The sequence below is a fragment of the Muscardinus avellanarius genome, assembly GCF_963383645.1.
Source record: "Muscardinus avellanarius genome assembly, chromosome: 5".
Lineage (NCBI taxonomy): Eukaryota > Metazoa > Chordata > Mammalia > Rodentia > Gliridae > Muscardinus > Muscardinus avellanarius.
Window position 1 is genome coordinate 93,318,189 of NC_137790.1, and position 20,275 is coordinate 93,338,463.

Genomic DNA, 20,275 nt, shown 5'->3' on the forward strand with positions numbered 1-20,275 from the left:
CCATAACAAAGGATCATAAGCTAAATGGTTTAAGCAACAGAAATATCAGATCTCATACTCTGGAATCTAGAAGTCCAAGATGAAGGTGTTGGCAAGGGTTGGTTTATTCTGGGGCTGTGAAGGAAAATCTGTTCTGTGCCTCTCTCCTATCTTCTAGTGATTCACTGGCATCTTTGGTGTTCCTCTGCCTTCATCTTTACATAGTGCTTTTACTACATCTCTGCATAGATTCATAGTCTTCTGTGTAGGTTTGTGCTCAAGTTTCTCATCTTTACAAGTACACCATTTATATTGGATTAGGGCTCACTTTAATGACTTCATCACCTCATCATAAACATATCTGTAAAGACTAAAGTCACTGGAGATTAGGACGTCAACATATTTTCGTACCATAGACACAGTTCAACCCATAGGCCCCCCCCCCATATTTTGGTCATGCAGTAGCTTCTGGTCTGTGGGACCTATACAATATTGTTTTCCTCTTATCAATCTAGCATTTTTCAAATTTTATCTCTAAGTTCCTCTTAGTCTTTATAAGAAAACAGTCTAGTTGTGGCCATATTCTAGTGAAACTGTCCAATTGAGGTACTTGAAAATGCTTTGAAATGTTAGAAAGTTATGTTTCAAGAAAATATACATTATATAAATTCCAATTTAGAAACATGGACTAACTTTAGAACTTCAAAGTATATGTGGAATTAGATCAGGAATTTGTATAGGATGAACAAATTTGACTTCATTTGGAAAATGAAGAAATTAAGCTCTATAAAGGGAGGTGAATTACTAGTGTGCTGAAGCTCACTGGTGCTCAATCCATGACTAATTTCTAGCTGTTTTGATTCATTCCTGCTCTCTCTCCCACTATACTATTATACTTCAAGTGAAATGGTTGCTGTTTCTAGATATAACTAATCTAACAATTTTTACCTTTTTCGTTGCTAAGCTTTGACACATGAAAATTATACATATTTAAGGAGTAATATGTTTCCATACATGCCTATATTGTACAATGTTCAAATCAGAGTAAGCATATCTTTCCCCTCAAATATTTACTATTTCTTTGTGGCTAAGCATTTTAAATTATGTAATACTTGTTATAAAACTGTGTAACCCATGTTTTGAAGCATAGTAAAACAAATACCAGTGAAAATGTTAAGGTCTGAAACATTAATAAAATTTATCTTTATCATTGACTACATTCTGGTTTGAATACCTGTACCTAGGAATTAAACAAATAAAAATGAATTACTAGTTGATTTTGTCTAACAAGGGATTTTTTTCTGGCCCATTTAAAATACTTCTGCATGTTGTCAACTTTTAATCTAAGAAGTCTTTTGAAATTGTTTAGGGAGAACTGTAGAAAAGAGCCCAATAACAGAATTACCCCAGCAAAAGGTATTTGAATATGTGCACTCACAAAGAGAATTTGGGTTTTTAGTAATTCATGGATTTTGTGTTTTCTAGTCACATTTATTAAAATAATGTTTTTCAAAAATTATTTTTTTAAATTATGGTAAAACATACATAGGAAATTCTTACTTTTCTGGATATACCTAAATTCATACCTTCTGGCTATGCCTTTTTACTCCTTCCTAAGACTTAAAATGAGAAAGTGTTTCTGAATCTCTTTTAGACCAATGTGTCATCAGAAGACTAATCATTCTTCTGATTTAATACTCTAGTTAACTCCATTTCTTTTCTCAGTAAAACTGAACCTGCTTAGCTTTTTTATGAAGAGTTCATGTAAGCTTTGGTTAGTTATTACATTTCCATCATGATTTTCTCTCTCTTTTTTTAATCCTATGTGTCATATTTTGAAGGCCTGAGTTCTTGGTCTTCTAAATATACTGGCAATAAATGCCTGATACCATCTATATACCCTAAGGTAAACTGATATTGTTGCAAGTCAGCTATTTTCTTCTTCAGAGACAGACATTTTTTCCCATAACTTTATTTAACTAGTTCTGTTCTGTACTTCATAGGCTGCTCAAGAAAAAGAAGAACTTCAAAGGGAAGGTGACAGTTTGGATGCTAAGATCAACAGGGCTGAAAAGGAAATCTATGCTCTGGAAAACACCTTGCAAGTGCTGAACAGCTGCAACAACAATTACAAACAATCTTTCAAAAAAGTGACTCCATCTAGTATGTAGGAATTATTAAAATATATTCAATGAAAGATATATAGTTATTCATTTGGAAAGGAACACCATAAGGCATTATGTACAGTGTTTTAATTCAGAAAAATCAGTCATCCTTCTTTCCTACTTTTTTGTAACTGGCCTGCTGTTATTTACACTGTTGATTCTATTGGTATATCACTTCTTTAGAAAATTAATTTCAAATATGAAAAATTGCAATATATTGTTGGCCAAACCCCCCCAAAAAGGATTTTATGTGGCCACACTGTATTTCCTCAAGTAGATATAAGGAAGTTAACCTTTTACAACAAAACATGTTATAAGTTTAATGTACAGAATATTTTAAAATTGCATTCTACCATCATATACTGTTCTACATAGTATATTTAAACTAAAAATCTTCTGAATTTTAGGTGATGAATATGAACTAAAAATTCAGCTAGAAGAGCAGAAAAGAGCTGCCGATGAAAAATACAGATACAAACAAAGACAAATCAGAGAACTTCAAGAAGACATCCAGGTAAATTCCATAGACCCTTCAGAATAAACCCTCAGTAAAATTCAACAATTACTAGAACTACTGTTATCTCTGATCCCACACAAAGAGAGTTATTTACAGTCTCCTTAGCTAAGTAGACATGAGTCTCATTTAAAGGAAAGAAAAACAAGTGATCAAAGTACTAAGTGATTAATGAAAATTCCATTGCTAAGCACTGACACTTATTTGTTATTAGTTGATGGATCATATCTAGCAAATTAGGATCTATCCACTAGCCCTTATATAATAAAATTTACTTAATTCCTTTACATCATATTAAATCGATTCTTAATATAAAGCTTATATTTTTTTGTGGTACTTCGGTGGAACCCAGGGACTTTTCCACCTCTGGGCTATACTCCCAGACCTACTTTTTATACTTTATTTGGAAATAGGGTCTAAGTTGCTGAGAGCCTTACTAAGTACCCAAGGCTGGCTTCAAAACTGTGTGATCCTTCTGTCTCAGCCTTCCAAGTGCTGGGATTACAAGTGTGTACCACCACCCCCAGCAATATAAAGCTTTTACAAGATAAAAATAATCTAGTAGAAAGTAGGTACTAAAAATATACAGTTTATTAGCACCTGTGAGGCCTTGGGTTCAATCCACAGTACTGAAACAAACAACACACACATACACCACTAAAGCAAATCATTGAAAAGAAAAAACAATGCAGTTTTTTTTTTTTTTGTGGTGGTACTGGGGATGGAGCATAGGGGCACTCTACCACTGTGTAATAGTCCCAGTCCTTTATATTTGGACAGGGTTTTGCCATGTTGCTCAGGTGGCCTTGAATTTGTGATCCTTGTGCCTCAGCCTCCTGCATAGCTGGTATTACTGGGCTATTATGCTGGCAAAAAATGCACTTTTTAAGTAGGCCCTATGTAAAAACTTATTTATTTTACAAATAAAGCCAAAGGAACAGATGATATAAATTGTAAATCTTTGAAAATTGCATTAATTAATTAATTAATTAATTTATTTATTTATGTGGTTCTGGGGTTCCTGGAAGCCCTTCTACCTCCGGGCTACACTCCCAGACCTATTTTTATATTTTTTTAAATTTGGAAACAGGGTCTCTTAAGCCAGCATGGCTGGCTTCAAACCTGCGTGATCCTCCTGTCTCCGACTCCCAAGCGTGGGGATTACAAGCGTGCGCCACCACGCCCGGCACTGAAAATTGCATTTCAAACCAGGTGTGGTGGAGCACACCTATAATTCCAATACTTGGGAGGCTGAGACAGTAGGATTGCAGGTTCAAGGACAGCCTCTGCAAGTGAGACCCAGTTTCAAAATAAATATAGGACTAGGAGTGTAGCTTGGAGGTATTTCCCAATTTGAATCACCAGTAACACACACACAAATTGCATTTCAATGGTCATTGTTTACTTTTCCTAAAGTACCATGAAAATACTTGTCAGTAGAATTATATACAAAGCTTAATCCATAAGACCATTATAGTTATTATCCACCAATAATGTATTACAGAAAAATAAATGAAATAAATACATGACAACAGCAAATAAGTCAGTTTTTATTCTTAATAAGTATATTTAATACTTTTTCTGCAGAGCATGGGAAATACTTTAGAAGTTATAGAACATTTATCAAGTAATGTCAAAGAAAAATTATCAGAGAAGCAAGCTTATTCATTTCAACTACGTAGAGAAACTGAGGAGCAAAAACCAAAATTAGAGAGAGTAACTAAACAGGTATTTGTATCTTTTTAAAACTAATCTGTAATATGATTTTTTAAGTCTTAAATGATAAGCCCAAATCCTCCTTTATCTTTGGGAGTAGGTTTATATAATAATTGACTATTATTTACCAACAGTGTGCAAGACTCACAAAAGAAATCCGTCTTTTGAAAGGAACTAAAGATGAAACACTAGAAGAACAAGACATTAAACTCAGAGAAGTGAAAGAGTTTCACAAGGTCATTGATGAAATGTTAGTTAGTGTCATAGAAGAAAATGCTGAGATTGGTATTATCCTTCAAACATACTTCCAGCAGGTAATGCAGTATCTTCTAATACATTTGTTTATTTTCTCTCTCCTGTATTCTTTCTCTCCCTCCCTTCCCTACTCTCTCATTCTCTTTTTAGCAGTGCTGGGGATTCAATGTAGAGTTTTGTACATGCTAGGTAAATGCTCTGCCACTGAGCTACACCTCCAGCCTTATTTCTTGAACACTTCATGAAAATAAAAAATTTGTCATTCATCATAAAGTGAAATGTAATTAAAATATTTTTCTTCTAAAATGTAGTAGGACTAATTGCTATTAAATATTCTTCCAGAATGGGTTAGAACTACCTAAAGCTGGCACCAAAAGCAATAATCAGAGCTCTAGATCTCCTTCACAGACTTCGCTGTTATCAGCAAGGTAAGTGGCAGACTAATACAGTATCTCAGTTCTCAATGCTGCTAATCAAAGTGAATTCAATCACTTCTGTATCACCATAGCTGCTGGACTAGCAGTGTACTAACAGCTATTTTCGTAGGATACAGCAGTGTGAACTGTTTTATCCTATGAAAAGCTAGCATTTGGGGTGAATCCTCCCAAAAGAGCTATCATGTGGGGTGGACCCCAAGTTAGGAGAAATCTTTTTAAACCATAAAAGGCAACCTAGATGCATAGACATGTGGAGTATGATTTTTGTGATTAAAACTGCATTTGTGAACTTTTATATAATCAGCATTTATGGTATTTCATTTTGCTAAGGAGGAATCTTTTTTCTTCTGTAGTTGTTAACCAGAATTCTATCACTAGAGATACTTGCTTTGTTAGCAAAACCAAATTATTGATGGCCCTGATTTTAGAATTTCCAATCTTCTACCATCAGCAGATATTTATTACTTTCCATTAGTCCATGTAGAGATTTCAAGAATAAACAGTGGCCCCAAGAGATAGGATTTATGTATTAAAAAACCTGCTTCTACATAAATATATTATATTGCTACTTACACTTCCTTATATAGTCATGAAATATACCTAAAATGAAATCATATAGCTATTTTTCAAATAACTCCACAATTTTATCCCTGTTAACACACCTCATTATCCTCTCAGCTTACCATTACATTAGCTATCATTTTGAGTATTTTTCAAAGCACTTTGCCTTGCAAAGTTTTAATGTATAATGCTTCCAACACTAAGAAATATATTGTAGTTGTAAGTCAGCTTTTTGTTGCTATGAGAAATACCTGAGGAAACACAATTTATGGGAGACATTATTCTGTCTTAAAGTTTTGAGGTTTTAGTTCATAGTCAGCTGGCTGCATTGCTTTGAGGCCTGTGACAAGGCAGAGCATACTAGTGGAGGGTGTGTGGCAGAATAAGGCTGTTCACTTCCTGGTGAGCTGGGAAGCAGAAAGTGGCATGCTCCCATGGACCTTCTCCCTTCAATTGTGCCCACTTCCTGGTTTCCATCCCCTTCTGAGAGGCCATTCAGCTATGAATCCCTTAATGGATAAATCCACCAATGAGGTTTGGCCCTCATGATCCAATCACTTCCCCAAAGCCTCACTTTTGAATACTGCTGCTCTGGGGGTCAAGCCAATGAAAGGTTCAACACAGGAACCTTTGGGGACTTCCAGATCCAGACGATAGCAAGCAGAAAACATTTTTCTTACATAGAAACCTTTATTAAACTACTTATTGAAACTGTTTACTTATTAATTTTGATATCTACTAATGACCATAAACATTAACACTATTAAATGAGTACTTTTTATAGTCTTTTGTTATTAAGAGGGAATCTGTGTTAAATCTAAAGTTTGCATTAAATTTCTAATAATTTATTTTTTCCCCCTGTAGGTCAAGCAAGAGTTCCACAAGTACTTCTGCTTCTCAGACGTCAATTAAAGTAGTAGAGCTCAGCCTCCCAGACTCTTTACCAGTAGCCACCACTTCTAGGCCAACTAGTGCTAGTAGTAGCTCTAGTAATAGTAAAAGCAAAAAGGGCACCAAGTGAGGATTTTAATCTCTTCAAACTAGTTTTAAACACAAAAAGATACTTTCTAACAGTCACATATAATAATGATATAAATGCCTACTGAAATAGTATTAAGAAATACAAAATGACAATAAATTTTTATCCAGTGGAAACTGTAAAAATTGGTAGTTTGTAAAGCAAAACAAGAAAGTAATCTTCCTATTTTATTCATAGAGAAAATAGTAATAGCAGATTCTTCACAAGGTTACATTTAGTAGAAGCATATGGACAGTGGTGTTTTACACTGTAATTTTGATGTCTGTAGTATTAGATAATAGTCCACTTCATTGTTTCATGAAACTAAACATTTCTAATGACAAAGAATCTTTCAGGGAGAAATTTCTGAAGATTCATTACAATCACAGTAAGAAAATTTTTATTTGCCTCAGAAGTTCCCAATGTTGTTATCATTATTCAAAGAAATGAATTTCCCATACTTTAGGGAAAAATAAATCTGTTAGAGCAGTTCATTCTTTTGGTATTAATTTGCAACCAAAAGATAGCATTACATATATCCCTCTCCAAGAAAACTGATGAGAAACTGCTGTCAAAAAGAAATGTAGTTTAAATTTCTAAAAGATACTGCACTCTCATCTCGAAAGAAATCACTATTTTGCTCTGAAGATATAGTCAACCAAGGATAAATAATAAATTTTTGAAATATTCTTGATTTAAACAATTTAGAAAGCTAGATATGATCTGATTTGCATAGAATCAGAATTCCATAAATTTACATCAAAAAACCAGATTTAGAATTGGTTTCCTAGTTACTACTTTGTGTCCAACACTTTGAACTCTTGGAATAGAGTGTGAAATATAAAACTAGATTTCAAATAAATGTGTTAGAATATATATATGTAAATGGTGTCTCCTTCAAACACTGAAAAATATTCATTACAACTGTCATCTTAGAACCATTATTCAGTTATTTCTGAAAAGCAGTAGTCATAGTAAATGTTTCTCCTGACTATTACTTTGTTTTAAAAATAGTCAGGAAAAGGCATAGGAGTAAAGTCTAATGATAAGAAAAGGTGGACAGTTTTGAGCTTAAACACTACTCTAATGGATGAAATTTATAAGAGCTAAAAACTGATTTAACTTGATCATTTTGTTTACCAAAGTTCTTACTCCCAACTATATATTATTTTGTAAATTACCTGGAACCTGAAACATGTTCTATGAAGAAGGCAGGAATTACATCTTACTAGCTCTGTGACCTGGGGCAGGACTTCTCTATGCTTTCTCATAACCCTTATAGAGATATGAAGTTATCTACATCACAAGTTGCTGAAATAACTGGTTAATATAAACAAAACACACAGGTCCTGACACAGTGCTTGTACTCTGAGTCATTACCTGGAGCCTAGCACAGTATTTGTGTAATGATTAGGTTCTTAGGCCAACAAATAAGCTTATGTTGAACTTTTAGTTCTCACTTCAGTATAATAATGCTAAATGGGGAGACCAGGAAATCAGTACCCCTTCAAACCTGGAGTTCCACCTAACATCCAAAAATCATGCCTTTTCTGCTGATGGAAGTCCAAAACAAAGCCAGCCTGGGTATGTACAAACTACACATACTGATGGTAAGAAAAATTGCTGAGGATGTAACTAGGGATTCTTGACAATTTATATCCCTCCCAAACTTTTGCTGTGATGGGATTCCTAACCACACCCTTAGAAACTGGTGTGTGCATTCTGCTTAAATGCCCTAGGAGACAAAATTTCTAAATTCAGGCAGACTACAAATAAGGCACTATCATAATTTTTTGGTACTGGAGATTAAACCCAGAGGATTCTACCTGAGCTAGACCTATAGCCCTATTTTTAATTAAAGAGTATTTTTTTGTGGTACTGGGGATGGAACCCACAGGCCTCATACCTCTGGGCTACAATCCCAGACCAATCTATTTTATTTGGAAACAGGGTCTAAGTTGCTTAGAGCCTAAGTAGCTAAGGCTGGCTTCAGACCTACGTGATCCTCTTGTCTCAGCCTCGTAAGTACTGGATTACAAGCATGGGCCACCACGCCCAGCTTCTACTTTTTATTTTGAAACAGGATCCTACTAAATTGCTAAGATTGGCCTTGAACCTGCAATTCTCCCATCTCAGCCTCCAGGTACTGGGATTATAGGTATATACCACTATACCCAGCTCATAATAATATGGTATGTGTATGACTGTAAGCTATACTAGGGATTCCCAAGGGTCAAGAGCTATGCCAAGAGGTAGTTTTCACTCTTTGGCATGGGGGGGAAATATGATTATGTAGGACATTGGAGGGATAATACTAGAACTGATACTTTTAAGTTTCTTGGTGTAAAAACTAATGCTATTTTTATTACCATTATCCATGACTCTTAACCATTTTATATTTTCATTACTAAAACTTGAAGGCCACAGTCTACACCAGTATTAAAAACTGTAATAATTTACTGGCATCAAGAACTCTTAAGACAGAACAACAGCCAGTCTCCTTTTCTTCTATCTATTCTCTTTAGAACTTTGTAGGCAGATATCCATCTACTCACCTGTTGTACTATATCCATCCTGTATCACCAGTGACAGGATTAAGAGACCAGTGCATTTATAGCTTCTAGAATCATAAATTAGAAAGGTTCTAAAATTAATAAGCCCTACCCTTATGAATCCTATCAGTATCTCCTAAAAGTATCTTGTATCATTTTCAGTGATTTTGGGAAACTTTAAATCAAAGTTTCTTCCCTTTTTTAGCTCTTAGCTGCTAGAATATATTTTGAGTAAATTGAGCTCTGCTCGAGACTTCTAGCCATTTATTCAAATCCTGAGAAAAATGACAATAAGGGAGAAGTGATAACAAGGAAGTAGAAATGCAGGCCAACCTTAGGCTATAAAAACATTCCCAATCACTTTGTAATACTAGAAGAATTTCCTATACCCAGAAAACCAGATCCATACTATGTATCTCTGCCACTCGTATTTTTCTACTCAGATCTATTCATGCCTTGAATACAGTCTCTAAGTATCTTGCTAGTATTAAAAGCAAAAATTTCTTAGGGTTATAATATAGCAATAAATAAAAAAATAGTGGAGAAATAAGCAAAACAGGCTTCTAAACAACTTTCACCTTATTCCTAAGGTATTTGTTAAGCTGGGTAGAATCCAATAATAAACCACCTCTAATTATATTGGGCTCTAAAGGCAAATTAAGACATAGTCTCTATCATTCTAAATAAAACTGCAAAAATAAACAAGTGATAGATATAAAACGATGCTCAAGAAACATTCAAACATATAATCTCTTTCAAAAGTTGAGGGCTTTTAATTGAACAGAAGAATATAGTAATTTTTGATAAAAATGATCCAAATGCTTAACACAAATCTTTTTCTACAGCAAGAGAATGTGGGCCCATCATGTATACTGTAACACAATGAAGAAACAATGTTTTCAGAAAATTATCTTTAGGTAAAGAAGTTTAAATTGTTAAAATAAGAAAGATACTGTACATAAACATATACATAAAAAAGACTAAAACTTCAAGCTGTGACACGGAGATCATCAACTGAAACAAAAATTGAGGTTTCTGTAAATCTATAAATAATTTTAGGAGCGGGTATTTCAGCACTGAACTGTTAACTTTTATTGAGCATTTAGTGCAAATTTTCTTGGCATATTAATTTTTAGGCTTATTTCCTTTTTCTTTCTCAAATTCAGCTATTTGATTAAAAATATTGAGTAAGTTTTGAGGTAAATTTTTTTTAACTCTGTTTTCCGTCTGCTCTTTGCTACTTAGTCCATCTTCTTCTGGAACCTCTGTTTTGTTATCTTCCCCAGAGTTGTCCCCTCTTTCATATTCTCCTTCATTTGTAGTTACCTGGCATCTTTGCTCATGCCTACTAGAACCACGTGATCCAGAATAAGTGTATTTTTTGTGTTTTTCAGCTGATTTCCAAGAGTAGTCTGAACTTGCTGGTGAAGTGGAATACTTCATGGAACTTGACTCCCACCTTCTATAGTGTTCCTTTCTTCCCTCTATGTCCTTTTCAAATCTCTTATAACCATACATTTTAATCTTGTCCTCTGAGTTTCTATAGAAGGAATCTGAGGAATTTCTTCTACTTGAAAAATGTCTTTCTGACTTATATGGCTTTTCTGTTTTGCTACTACCTGCCTGGGTTTTATAGCTATTGTAAAAATCTCTTGGATCTTCAGACCTACCTCCAAAATCTTCTGGTATTTCAACTGAAGATGAAAAGAGTGAGCATCTGTCTTTCTCTTTTACCTGTGTTTTTTGATATTGTAACTTATCCTGCTTTTCCAGCAGTTTTTCCACTTCTTGTTTTTGGTTAAGAAAAGATGCCGAAGTATTTGTTGGAACTGGGTAGGACTCATCTTTCCTATTATGATCTATCTGACTCGAGGATGCCCTAGATGAATGCCTTTTGGAACTTCGAGAAGACTCTGAACGGTTCCTCTTTCTTTTCTTATGCCTTTTGTGACCAGAAGAGGAAGAAGATGAGGAAGAAACCGATTCATCAGCAGAAGAAACACTTGAAGAGGAAGAAGAGGACTTTCTTTTTTTCTTCTTTAGCCTAAAAATTAAATGTAGTTAACTCATGTTAAATACGAAGATGTTACCAAATTATCCATAAAGATTCTGATCCCATTTTGTTTCCCTTATAAATTCCCTATAAGCTGTGGTTCAGATAAATGACAACAACAACCTCAGTTACAAGATCCATTTTTATCATTTAGTGTGCCTTTTGGGAAAAATACCTGTGGAGACAGGTACCACTGTAAGCAAATCCATCATTTCTGAAAGACATAGTAGTTTTCCAACACTAAATTAAAAATTTAATACTACCTAAACATATACGGAGAAAATTCAAGTTTTTATCTATGTCTAGTTTCATTGTTTCTTGACTCTAACACTACTTGTATTCTGGGCCAAATAGTTCTTTGTTGAAAGGTGGGGCTGTCCTGAGCAGTGCACGATGTCTCACAGCATCTTTGACCTCTAACTACTAGATGCTAGTAGAGAGCCACCAGTTATGACAACCAAAATATCTCCAGACATTGACAAATGTCTTTTAGGGAAGAAAACCATTCTTACTTAAGAACCACTGCTCTAGTTCTAAAACAGTTCTCCCTAACATATGGATAATTAAAACAACGTATTCTCTATTTTAATTCTAAGGTTAGTTCTTTTGGTTGGTCTGGGGATGGAACCCAGCGGCATTCAACCTCTGAGCTACACCCCCTGCCCTATTTTTTATTCATTATTTTGAAACAGGCTCTCACTAATTTGCGGAGGGCCTAAGTAGTTGAGGCTGTCCTCAAACTGCGATCTTCCAGTCTCAGCCTCCTGAATGCTGGGAGTACAAGCATGCGCCACCACGCCTGGCTGTTTAATATTTTTTAACAGAATTTTAGCCTTAGATTCTACTTTGCTTAATTTCTTTTATAGAAAAAATATGCCAAATACATACTTGCTGAAAATTCCTAACAGACATTATCACTTGAAATACTTTTTTTTTTTTACTTACTTTGCTTCCATATGGCACTTTGGGTTCAACTCAGTAGTTGCTTTAAGTTAAAAAATACTGAATATTATAGTTTACCTTTTCTCCTCTTTTAAGAGCTTACGCAACTTTTCTGCACTTGTTTCTATTTTCTTTGTTTTCTGCTTTTCTTCCTTTTCAGCTTGTTTTTCTCTTAATTCCAAAGATTTCTTTTAGAACCCAGATATCGGAAAAAACCACACGTTAAAAATAGCAGAATATACAAAATCCAGTATTCAAAAGACCACCGCCCCCAACCAGAAACCCAATTTAGTATAACCAAATCACCATACAGCCAGCATTAAGCAAGTATTTTTTTAACATAAAAAATTAGTCATACAGATGTTTGGCATTAATCATTGGAATGGCCAGAACAGTATTGAGGACCATATTGCAGTTGGTATCCCATGAAAAAAGGGGACGCCATTGCAGTGGTACCAATGACCCACAGTGCAATAAAGGCAAAAATATAAAACATGACAAAAATTATTTTAAAATATTGAAAAAGGACACAATTTTTACAAATTAAAGACATTCCATTAAGGTGAATTGTGGTGGGGGAAATCACCATGTTCAAATACAAACCATTTTAAAAATAGCACAGCCCAGTTGGATGCATGATTACATAAGGTATCATTTTCCAGTTTGTGGATGGGGATGAGCAGCACCAGATGTCACAGACACAGCAGCAATGGTCCAAGTCAGAAGAAAATGCATGAGAAAACATCATCATCAGTATTACAGGAAAGGGCTGACTAAAATGTCTCAAAAAAGTTTTATAATTAGCTCAATTATAGTAGCAATACTGAAAATTTTAGATCCATTAAATTAAACATACTATGATGAATAGTTTTCAAAGTCTTGTACTGAATTAAGGTTAAAATTTCCTTTCAGGGCTATTTTTACTATTTTTACAAACAAAAAAGAAAACACTATAAAACAATGTCAAACCCAATTAGAAAAGTTTTATCAAAAAGGAGACCTTTCATAATGCTTTACTTAAGTAATCCAGTTTTCCCCAGAAGAAAATTATGTTTTGGCATTAGTTTTAAATATTATTACAATTTCTAAGAGGAAATAAAGAATCACCTGCATGTATTTATGAAGTTTCTGCAAAGCATCCTCTGCATCTGTAAATGTCTCATCCAAGGTCAAAGCTTTCTTATAGTAACTCTCAGCATTTAAAAACTTTTCTTCTTCTTCTAACCTAAATTTTAAAGAAAGAGTTAGCATTTTTGTAAAAATGACGAAAGTATCCAAATATACAGTTAAGTCACAGATTTATATGACAAATTATTTTCCAAAATGAAGAGTACCTAAATAATGTTTCTTACTGTGATTTACCTGGTAAAGAGACTACATAAATAAAAGTCCATTACTAGTAACTATAGCACTGGCACTTTTAATATAAAATACAGGGAAATACCTATTTAACTGGGCATTTCTAAAAATTTCCGTAGAAAGCCCACTGTTAAATGTCTTTGGAAATACCAAAACATATATATCGTCATATATATATAATTTATCAATATACATACAATCAGTTGTAGATAGAATAATCATTAAAACTCACAAGTCTATTCTGCCAAAAAACAAAATTAGAAAGTTTGGATATAAAATAGTAAAAGGACTTTACAAGATAATTTTTAGTTCATAGAAAGAAAAAGTACTGTAAAACACTGGGATCAAGCTGGGCGTGGTGGTGCACACTTGTAATCCCAACATTTTGGAAGCTGAAACAGGAGGATCACGGTTCATGGACAGTCTCAGCTACTACTTAATGAGGCCCTTTTCAACTCAGTGAGACCCTGTTTCAAAATAAAGAACAAAAAATCTGACTTGAGATGTAGCTCAAAGGTAGAACATTCCTGGGTTCCATTTCCAGAACCAAAAATAAAAAAACAAAACCCAAAAAACATTGGGATCAATTTTGCACCAGAAAAATGGGTGTGGGGAGTAAAGGACAAATCAAAGATCATATCCTTTTGGCTTAGACAACTAGTTGAAGTAGCCATTTACTCAGTTAAGACAGTAATACATAGGTAATGAGAAAACCACACCTTGGCAGCTAGCTACTAGCTATCTACCTAGTGAATAAATAAAAAGCAGCTTCAAACCTAATTAGAAGTTCATATGAGTTCAAAATAAGTATTGCAAGATCTCTTAAGTTTGGAATTTAAGATAATCCTAACTGAAATGATCATACCAAAAGGACTGACTAGGGAAATTCATGAAACAGGAAAGAGATTAATCACCAGGTATGTTATTCCAGTACTCAGGAAACTGAGATCGGAGATCACAGGTTTTGAGGCTAGCTTTAGCAACACAGCAAAACCTCAATGACCTAGCAAGACCATTTCAAAATATAAAATAAAATGGCAGGGGTGGAGGGTGGGGGTATATAGTTTGAAGGTAGAATGCCTCTGGGTTTCAATATCTAGTACTAAAAAAACTTTTTAAAAAACTGTAGTAGGAAAAGGTGCTATTAATCACAAACTAGTCTAAATTATTAAAACAGGCTATTATAAAATTATATTTAAATTATTACATTTCATCAACATGCTCTATAAATTAGTCTGTTAGTCATTAAATACTTGCAATACAACTACTATGCCAGCCAGTATCTCAAATATTATGTTTTTACTCTACTATTTAATCTGAGCTTGTGGATTTTACTGGATAGAGCTATATTACAAACTGAATAAAACAGCAAAAGCTTATTCACAACTACAAAACAATTCAGATTTCTGACATTATACTATTAGAAAGATACAATGAACTAAAATACATTCATTATTACAACAAAATCTCTAATAAGTTTTCCAAAAAGAATACTTCAATAATTTCTTGTACTTTTCAATTTACATTTCTATGTAGTGGGAATATTCAGAGCAATGAACTTGAGACATCAAAATCTCCAATCATAAAAAAAAAAGCAATAATAAGGTTGAAAACAGTTAAAAATTTAAAATGACTACATTTAAAAATATTTTCAGCTGGGCGTGGTGGCACATGCTTGTAATCCCCGTGCTTGGGAGGCGGAGACAGGAGGATCGTGCTGGTTCAGAGCCAGCCTTGCTGGCTTAAGAGATCCTGTTTCCAAATAAAAAGTATAAAATAGGTCTGGGAGTGTAGCCCGAAGGTAGAAGGGCTAATAGGAACCCCAGTACCACCAAAAATAAAAAATAAAAATAAAAATAAAAAAAAAATAAAATTGAAATGTCTTCTGGACTGAGTAACTAAAGGCACCGTTTCCTTAGGTAAAGGTCAAGAATTCATAATAGTTGGCTCAGACTTAGACCTCCTCCACTGAACAAAATCCAATACTTACTGTCCTCCTCTTTCGACAAGTGTTTGGCAGAGGTATTTCCTTGCATTCCTATGAGTTGGACAGTTTTCTAATGCAAGCTCAAAATCTTCTATTGCTTTGTTCAGACTTCCTTTTGTTGCATATCTAGAGACATTAAATATAATTAAGACAAATTTAACCATATCTGTTTATAAATCGTTTTCACACGTACCTTGTAAACATTCCTTAAAATCCACAATTTACTTACAATGCTCCACGAGCTACCAAAGCTTCCACATTTTGTTTGTCTATTTCCAGAGCTTTATTGTATTCATTCATAGCATCCACATGGCGCCCAACCTTAAAATAATCAACTCCAATCTTCACACTACAAAATATATTTGTAAGCATCACAAACATTTCACAAAGTATCAAAATAAGATGTCAATGTGCATAAATTTTTAAAAGCAAATGTCTCCAAATTTGGCAAATATTTAGTTGTCAAAATATTCTCAATAGACCCAAGAAACACTTTCTGCCTTTTGCTACTTTCATAACAAATATTTATGAAATGCAGATTTGGCAGAGGTAATAACACAAAATAATTTTGAAAAAAATTAAAAATTCTAAATAAAACTTGTCTGTTTTGTTTACAACCTAAACATAGTATCTATAAAAAAAAAGCTGATGACAAAAGGTCTTATTTTAATTCATGTATAAACAAAGTATGGTCTTAATGCTGAAATAAGAATGCTTGATTTACACTAACATTTTACACTAGACAATGCAGTTGTTGAAATAAAATATCTTCCTACCATTTTAAAGCCCAAGATGCAGATTGTTTTTTCCTTAATGCAGAAGCAAAATCATCTTCAGAAAAACTTTTGCTATTAAAGAAAATAAATGTCAGACTGTAAATACTTTTCAAATAACTATACTTAGCTTCACCTGAAATATAGGCAATCACCACTGAATGAATCCCAAATAAGAAATCTGTATACAGAGCAAAATCTTTTAACTGTCAGAAATGAATACTACTATTAAACAGTATATTTCTTAAGTCTATGTACTAAATAATTATAAAAAACTATCTGTATGCTTCTCTAACTTGGTCAAATGGTACATTCATTTAATGATTGATGAGAGTTCAGTACTGAAAGTAATGGATCACCCAGTTCATTTACTCTTTGGCATATGTCCATTGCTAGCTTTACCATGGTCAAATATACTCCTCAGTTATTCAGCCTCTGAACTTAGCACCATTTCCCCTTACCATCTAAGGACAATATAAGGAACAACCATACCTTTGTAGGCCTCTCATTAAAGATGGTGGATTAGATTCATCGATTCCTAGTTTTTCTAGAAGGAATTCAACCACTCCTGGATTAACAAATCCCAGAGAGCTCTGCATGATATTTTCATAGGATTCCAAAGAATTGCTATTTAGTTCAATGCTTTTCCTTAAAATAAAACCCACACATACAAAAATATAAGAATGAATAAAATAATTAGCACAGCTCATTTTATTAAATAACTATCATGTAAGGCTTAAATACTCATGCCATTTTTATATATGAAGGTGAGGAACTTTAATAGTATTTCTTCCTACCAAATCTGAAGTAAATTAAGGGTTAGAAAATAAGATGAACACATTTTACAAATAAATTGAAATTCCAGATTTTTTGTCAGAAGTCTGACAATATTTGCTTACTTTGATTCAAGAAACTTAGTTTGACAATATTTGCTTACTTTGATCCAAGAAACTTATAATGAGCTATTGTTAAAATAGTAGAAAAATACCTGTAGTACAAAGGAAGCTCTTCAGAAGTAATTACACCTAGTTGAATACCAGATAGGTGTGGTGGAAGAGATGAGCTATAAAGAGACACTGCAAGCTTTTCATGATATCTATCAATATCCTTGATTCCAGCTTAAAAAAAAAAAAAAGAACTATTCTGATTAGTAAGAAAACATAAACCAACACAAAATACTTAAATTTTATAAAAAATATGCAATTCTTTCTAAATACTACACCTATTACATCTTCAAAATGAATAAAAAATAAATTTAATAACTGTGATGTAATGAAAAAATGAAAATGCATATGATAAAAATAGTCACCTCGAATGATGTCACCAGTTTGGTAATATGACAAAGGATCTCCGTGGTTACTATGAGAAGGCACATCTCTTAATGGACAAAGAGCCTACAATAACAAGTATTTGAAAAAACCAATCATTTCACTCTTTGGTGAGAATAGTATCTTTTATATTAGGAACATTAAGAAACAATCACAGCTCTTTTATGCCTGGCTTAATAATATATGTGCCCTTTAGTTCCATCTATGTTATCACACATAACAGTATCCTACTTTTTACAAGGCTGAGTAATATTTCACTGTGCATATATACCATACTTTCTTATCTATCCATCTGTTGATGAACGTGGTTTAGCTGAAGTCTAAATTTAAGTAAGGATTTTAGTTATATGTAATTTCTGTGTCTCAAAACAATAAACCTATTTTCTTGTTCAGATCAAAAGATAAAATCTCATGAAACTTTCCATTCATTTTAGGAACCCAATAAAGAATAAAATTAAGCCAGGTGTTATGGCACACACCCATAGTCTTAGTACTTGCAAAGACAGGAGGATCACAGGTTCAAGAACAGCCTCGGAACCTAACAATCTTGTTTCAAAACAAAAATTTTAAAAGGTCTGGGGGTGTAGTTTAGAGGTAAAATGCCTTTGGGTCCAAATTCCAGTACCCTCCCACACAACAAAAACTGTACATTTTGTCCATAAAGTACATGAATTTAAATAAATATAAAATTTTAAATTTCCAAAGTTCTTTTCTTTCTTTCCATCTGTATGGACAGACAGCAAAGACCAAATCTTTTAAAGGGACACACTGTTTCATATTCAAGACTATTCAACTGCAAAATATCTCATAAGTACATACATTTCTTATACTTGTCAATATGTAAATAACAATATGTTCAATTAAAAGACATACGACTAGAATGCCAATCAACCTAACCGTGTCCACTACTATCTTTGAACATGTAAAAAAGGAAACTGCTCCTGTAACCAAAGCCCACAAATCCTTCAAAACCAGAAAAGAAGCTGTAAATTTCTTACTAATTTTTTAAAATCAAAAGCAAGTTTATTTTTCAATACTTAATGTTTGTACTGAAACAAATAATTCTCGTAAATGAAAAGCGAGGAACTTACTGTGATTTCTAAGTGGGATATGTCTCTCATGATGCCACTTCCTAAACAGATTAACACCATAAAAAAACCAAATTCACGAATGGAACTAATCCTTCCAATCACTATATCACCACGCTCAATATCGCGAAAAAAAAGCTCTCTCCGGTCCATACTGGGTATCTCCATGAATTGCTCTAAAGGTGGCATGACTGCGTAATGATCTGAAAAAAATTTACATCACTAACCAAAGCTGTTGACTTCTGTTTCACTTATAAAACTGCTATGCCACCCATTTTAAAAAAGGTGTCTAGACCAAACTCACCTTCATTGTCTTCATTAACTTCAGAAGTTGCAGGTGCATCTGATTTCCAGGAAAGTGCAAAAAGCAGATCCGCCTTTTTGGAAATGAACTTTTGTATTTCAATGTTGTCAACTCTCTTCTCTTTTCTTAAAAAGAAAAGTTATGGAAGTCAGTTCACCTGCAAAGCTTTTTTATTGTCTAAACGTCTGCTGTCGTTGCCCAAATCATTCCAAACTGCAGACCCTTCCCCTCCTCCGGAAAAAGTTTTAATCAGGAATGCCCTCAGTTGCCAACCAAAACGCCCAGGGCGGGGAAACCTAGCGGGCGACGGCTCCGGGTTCTGCCGCGCGAGCCCCAAGGGTGTGAGCCGCGGAGACCGGAGACCGAGGCTGCCGCGCGGAGCGCACTCGCTGGCGGGGCGGCCCCCACGGGCGGCGCGCGGGCCCTTACCTGCCCTGGAGGTGCGGCTGGGGCGGCGGGCCCCGGGCGGGCTCCGAAGCCGACCCCAGGAGGCTCCGGAAGTGCGGGTTGTCCTGCTGCTCGCTCCGGAGCAGGGAGAGCAAGGACGGCCCGTGGCAATTCAGCGACTGCCGCAGAAGGTCCCGGTCCATGGCTAGGGTTTGCGGGCCCGCGGCCGGGGCTGCCGAGGCCTCGCTCGGTGACCACTACTTAAGCCGGCGGCCCTGGAGGCTGGGGAAGCAGCCTAGCGGCCGCCGGAACCCCACATCACAGGCACTGCCATGGTCGCCTGCCGGAAGTGCTTTGGAGCGGCCCCCAGCGGCCGCGCGACGCGGCTCAGCTTCGCTCTCGCGAGACCCAGCGAGACTACGGAAGCCGGAAGGGATATCCCGAACGACGTAAGGGTTGATTAGGTTCAAGTAGTGGCTTCTAAATCTTACGTGGTGTCGTTAATACGTCGAAATAACACGAGCTCTAAGACAAAAAATCATTATCCTATTAAAGAGCTTCTAAGTGCTAGTGTCTGAGAGCCCCAAATGAGTCGCACAAAGTTCTTCCCAAGTCTGCTGGTTAAATCCATACCTATTATCTGGAACATAATCAAAGTAGAACGGCTGCTCTGGAAAGTTTTTTTGGTTAGCAAAAGAGCAGAAGAAAGGAAGGAAACTAATATTTAATTAAGCAACTGAAGTTGTATTCGCCACACATAGCCCTTTTGCTGTTTAGCAACTTTAGAATTTTTAAAATTCAGAATAACTTAATGAGGCTCTTTGCAACTCACTGAGACTCTATTTCAAAATAAAAAA

At 34.9% G+C, this 20,275-nt stretch overlaps 2 protein-coding genes across 2 annotated transcripts in view; one reads left to right on the forward strand and one right to left on the reverse strand.

The window, feature by feature from the left end:
• CCDC39 (coiled-coil domain 39 molecular ruler complex subunit) overlaps positions 1–6,648 on the forward strand; it is a gene marked incomplete at both ends in the record, with an annotated part of 87,979 nt that extends 81,331 nt beyond the window's left edge. The window contains 6 exons of the mRNA XM_080696881.1: positions 1,983–2,142; positions 2,552–2,658; positions 4,246–4,386; positions 4,509–4,688; positions 4,972–5,057; positions 6,492–6,648. Coding sequence (XP_080553007.1) covers positions 1,983–2,142; positions 2,552–2,658; positions 4,246–4,386; positions 4,509–4,688; positions 4,972–5,057; positions 6,492–6,648 — 831 coding nt within the window. The remainder of the gene's footprint in view (positions 1–1,982; positions 2,143–2,551; positions 2,659–4,245; positions 4,387–4,508; positions 4,689–4,971; positions 5,058–6,491) is intronic.
• Positions 6,649–10,322: 3,674 nt separating this feature from the next.
• On the reverse strand, positions 10,323–19,621 carry TTC14 (tetratricopeptide repeat domain 14; the record flags this gene model as incomplete). The annotated part of the gene is made up of 12 exons (XM_080695694.1): positions 10,323–11,241; positions 12,271–12,380; positions 13,300–13,417; positions 15,542–15,664; positions 15,768–15,887; positions 16,315–16,386; positions 16,804–16,959; positions 17,300–17,429; positions 17,621–17,705; positions 18,731–18,930; positions 19,032–19,156; positions 19,461–19,621. The coding sequence occupies 12 exons, from the start codon at positions 19,619–19,621 to the stop codon at positions 10,323–10,325; spliced, it is 2,319 nt and encodes a 772-aa protein (XP_080551820.1).
• Positions 19,622–20,275: the final 654 nt, after the last annotated feature.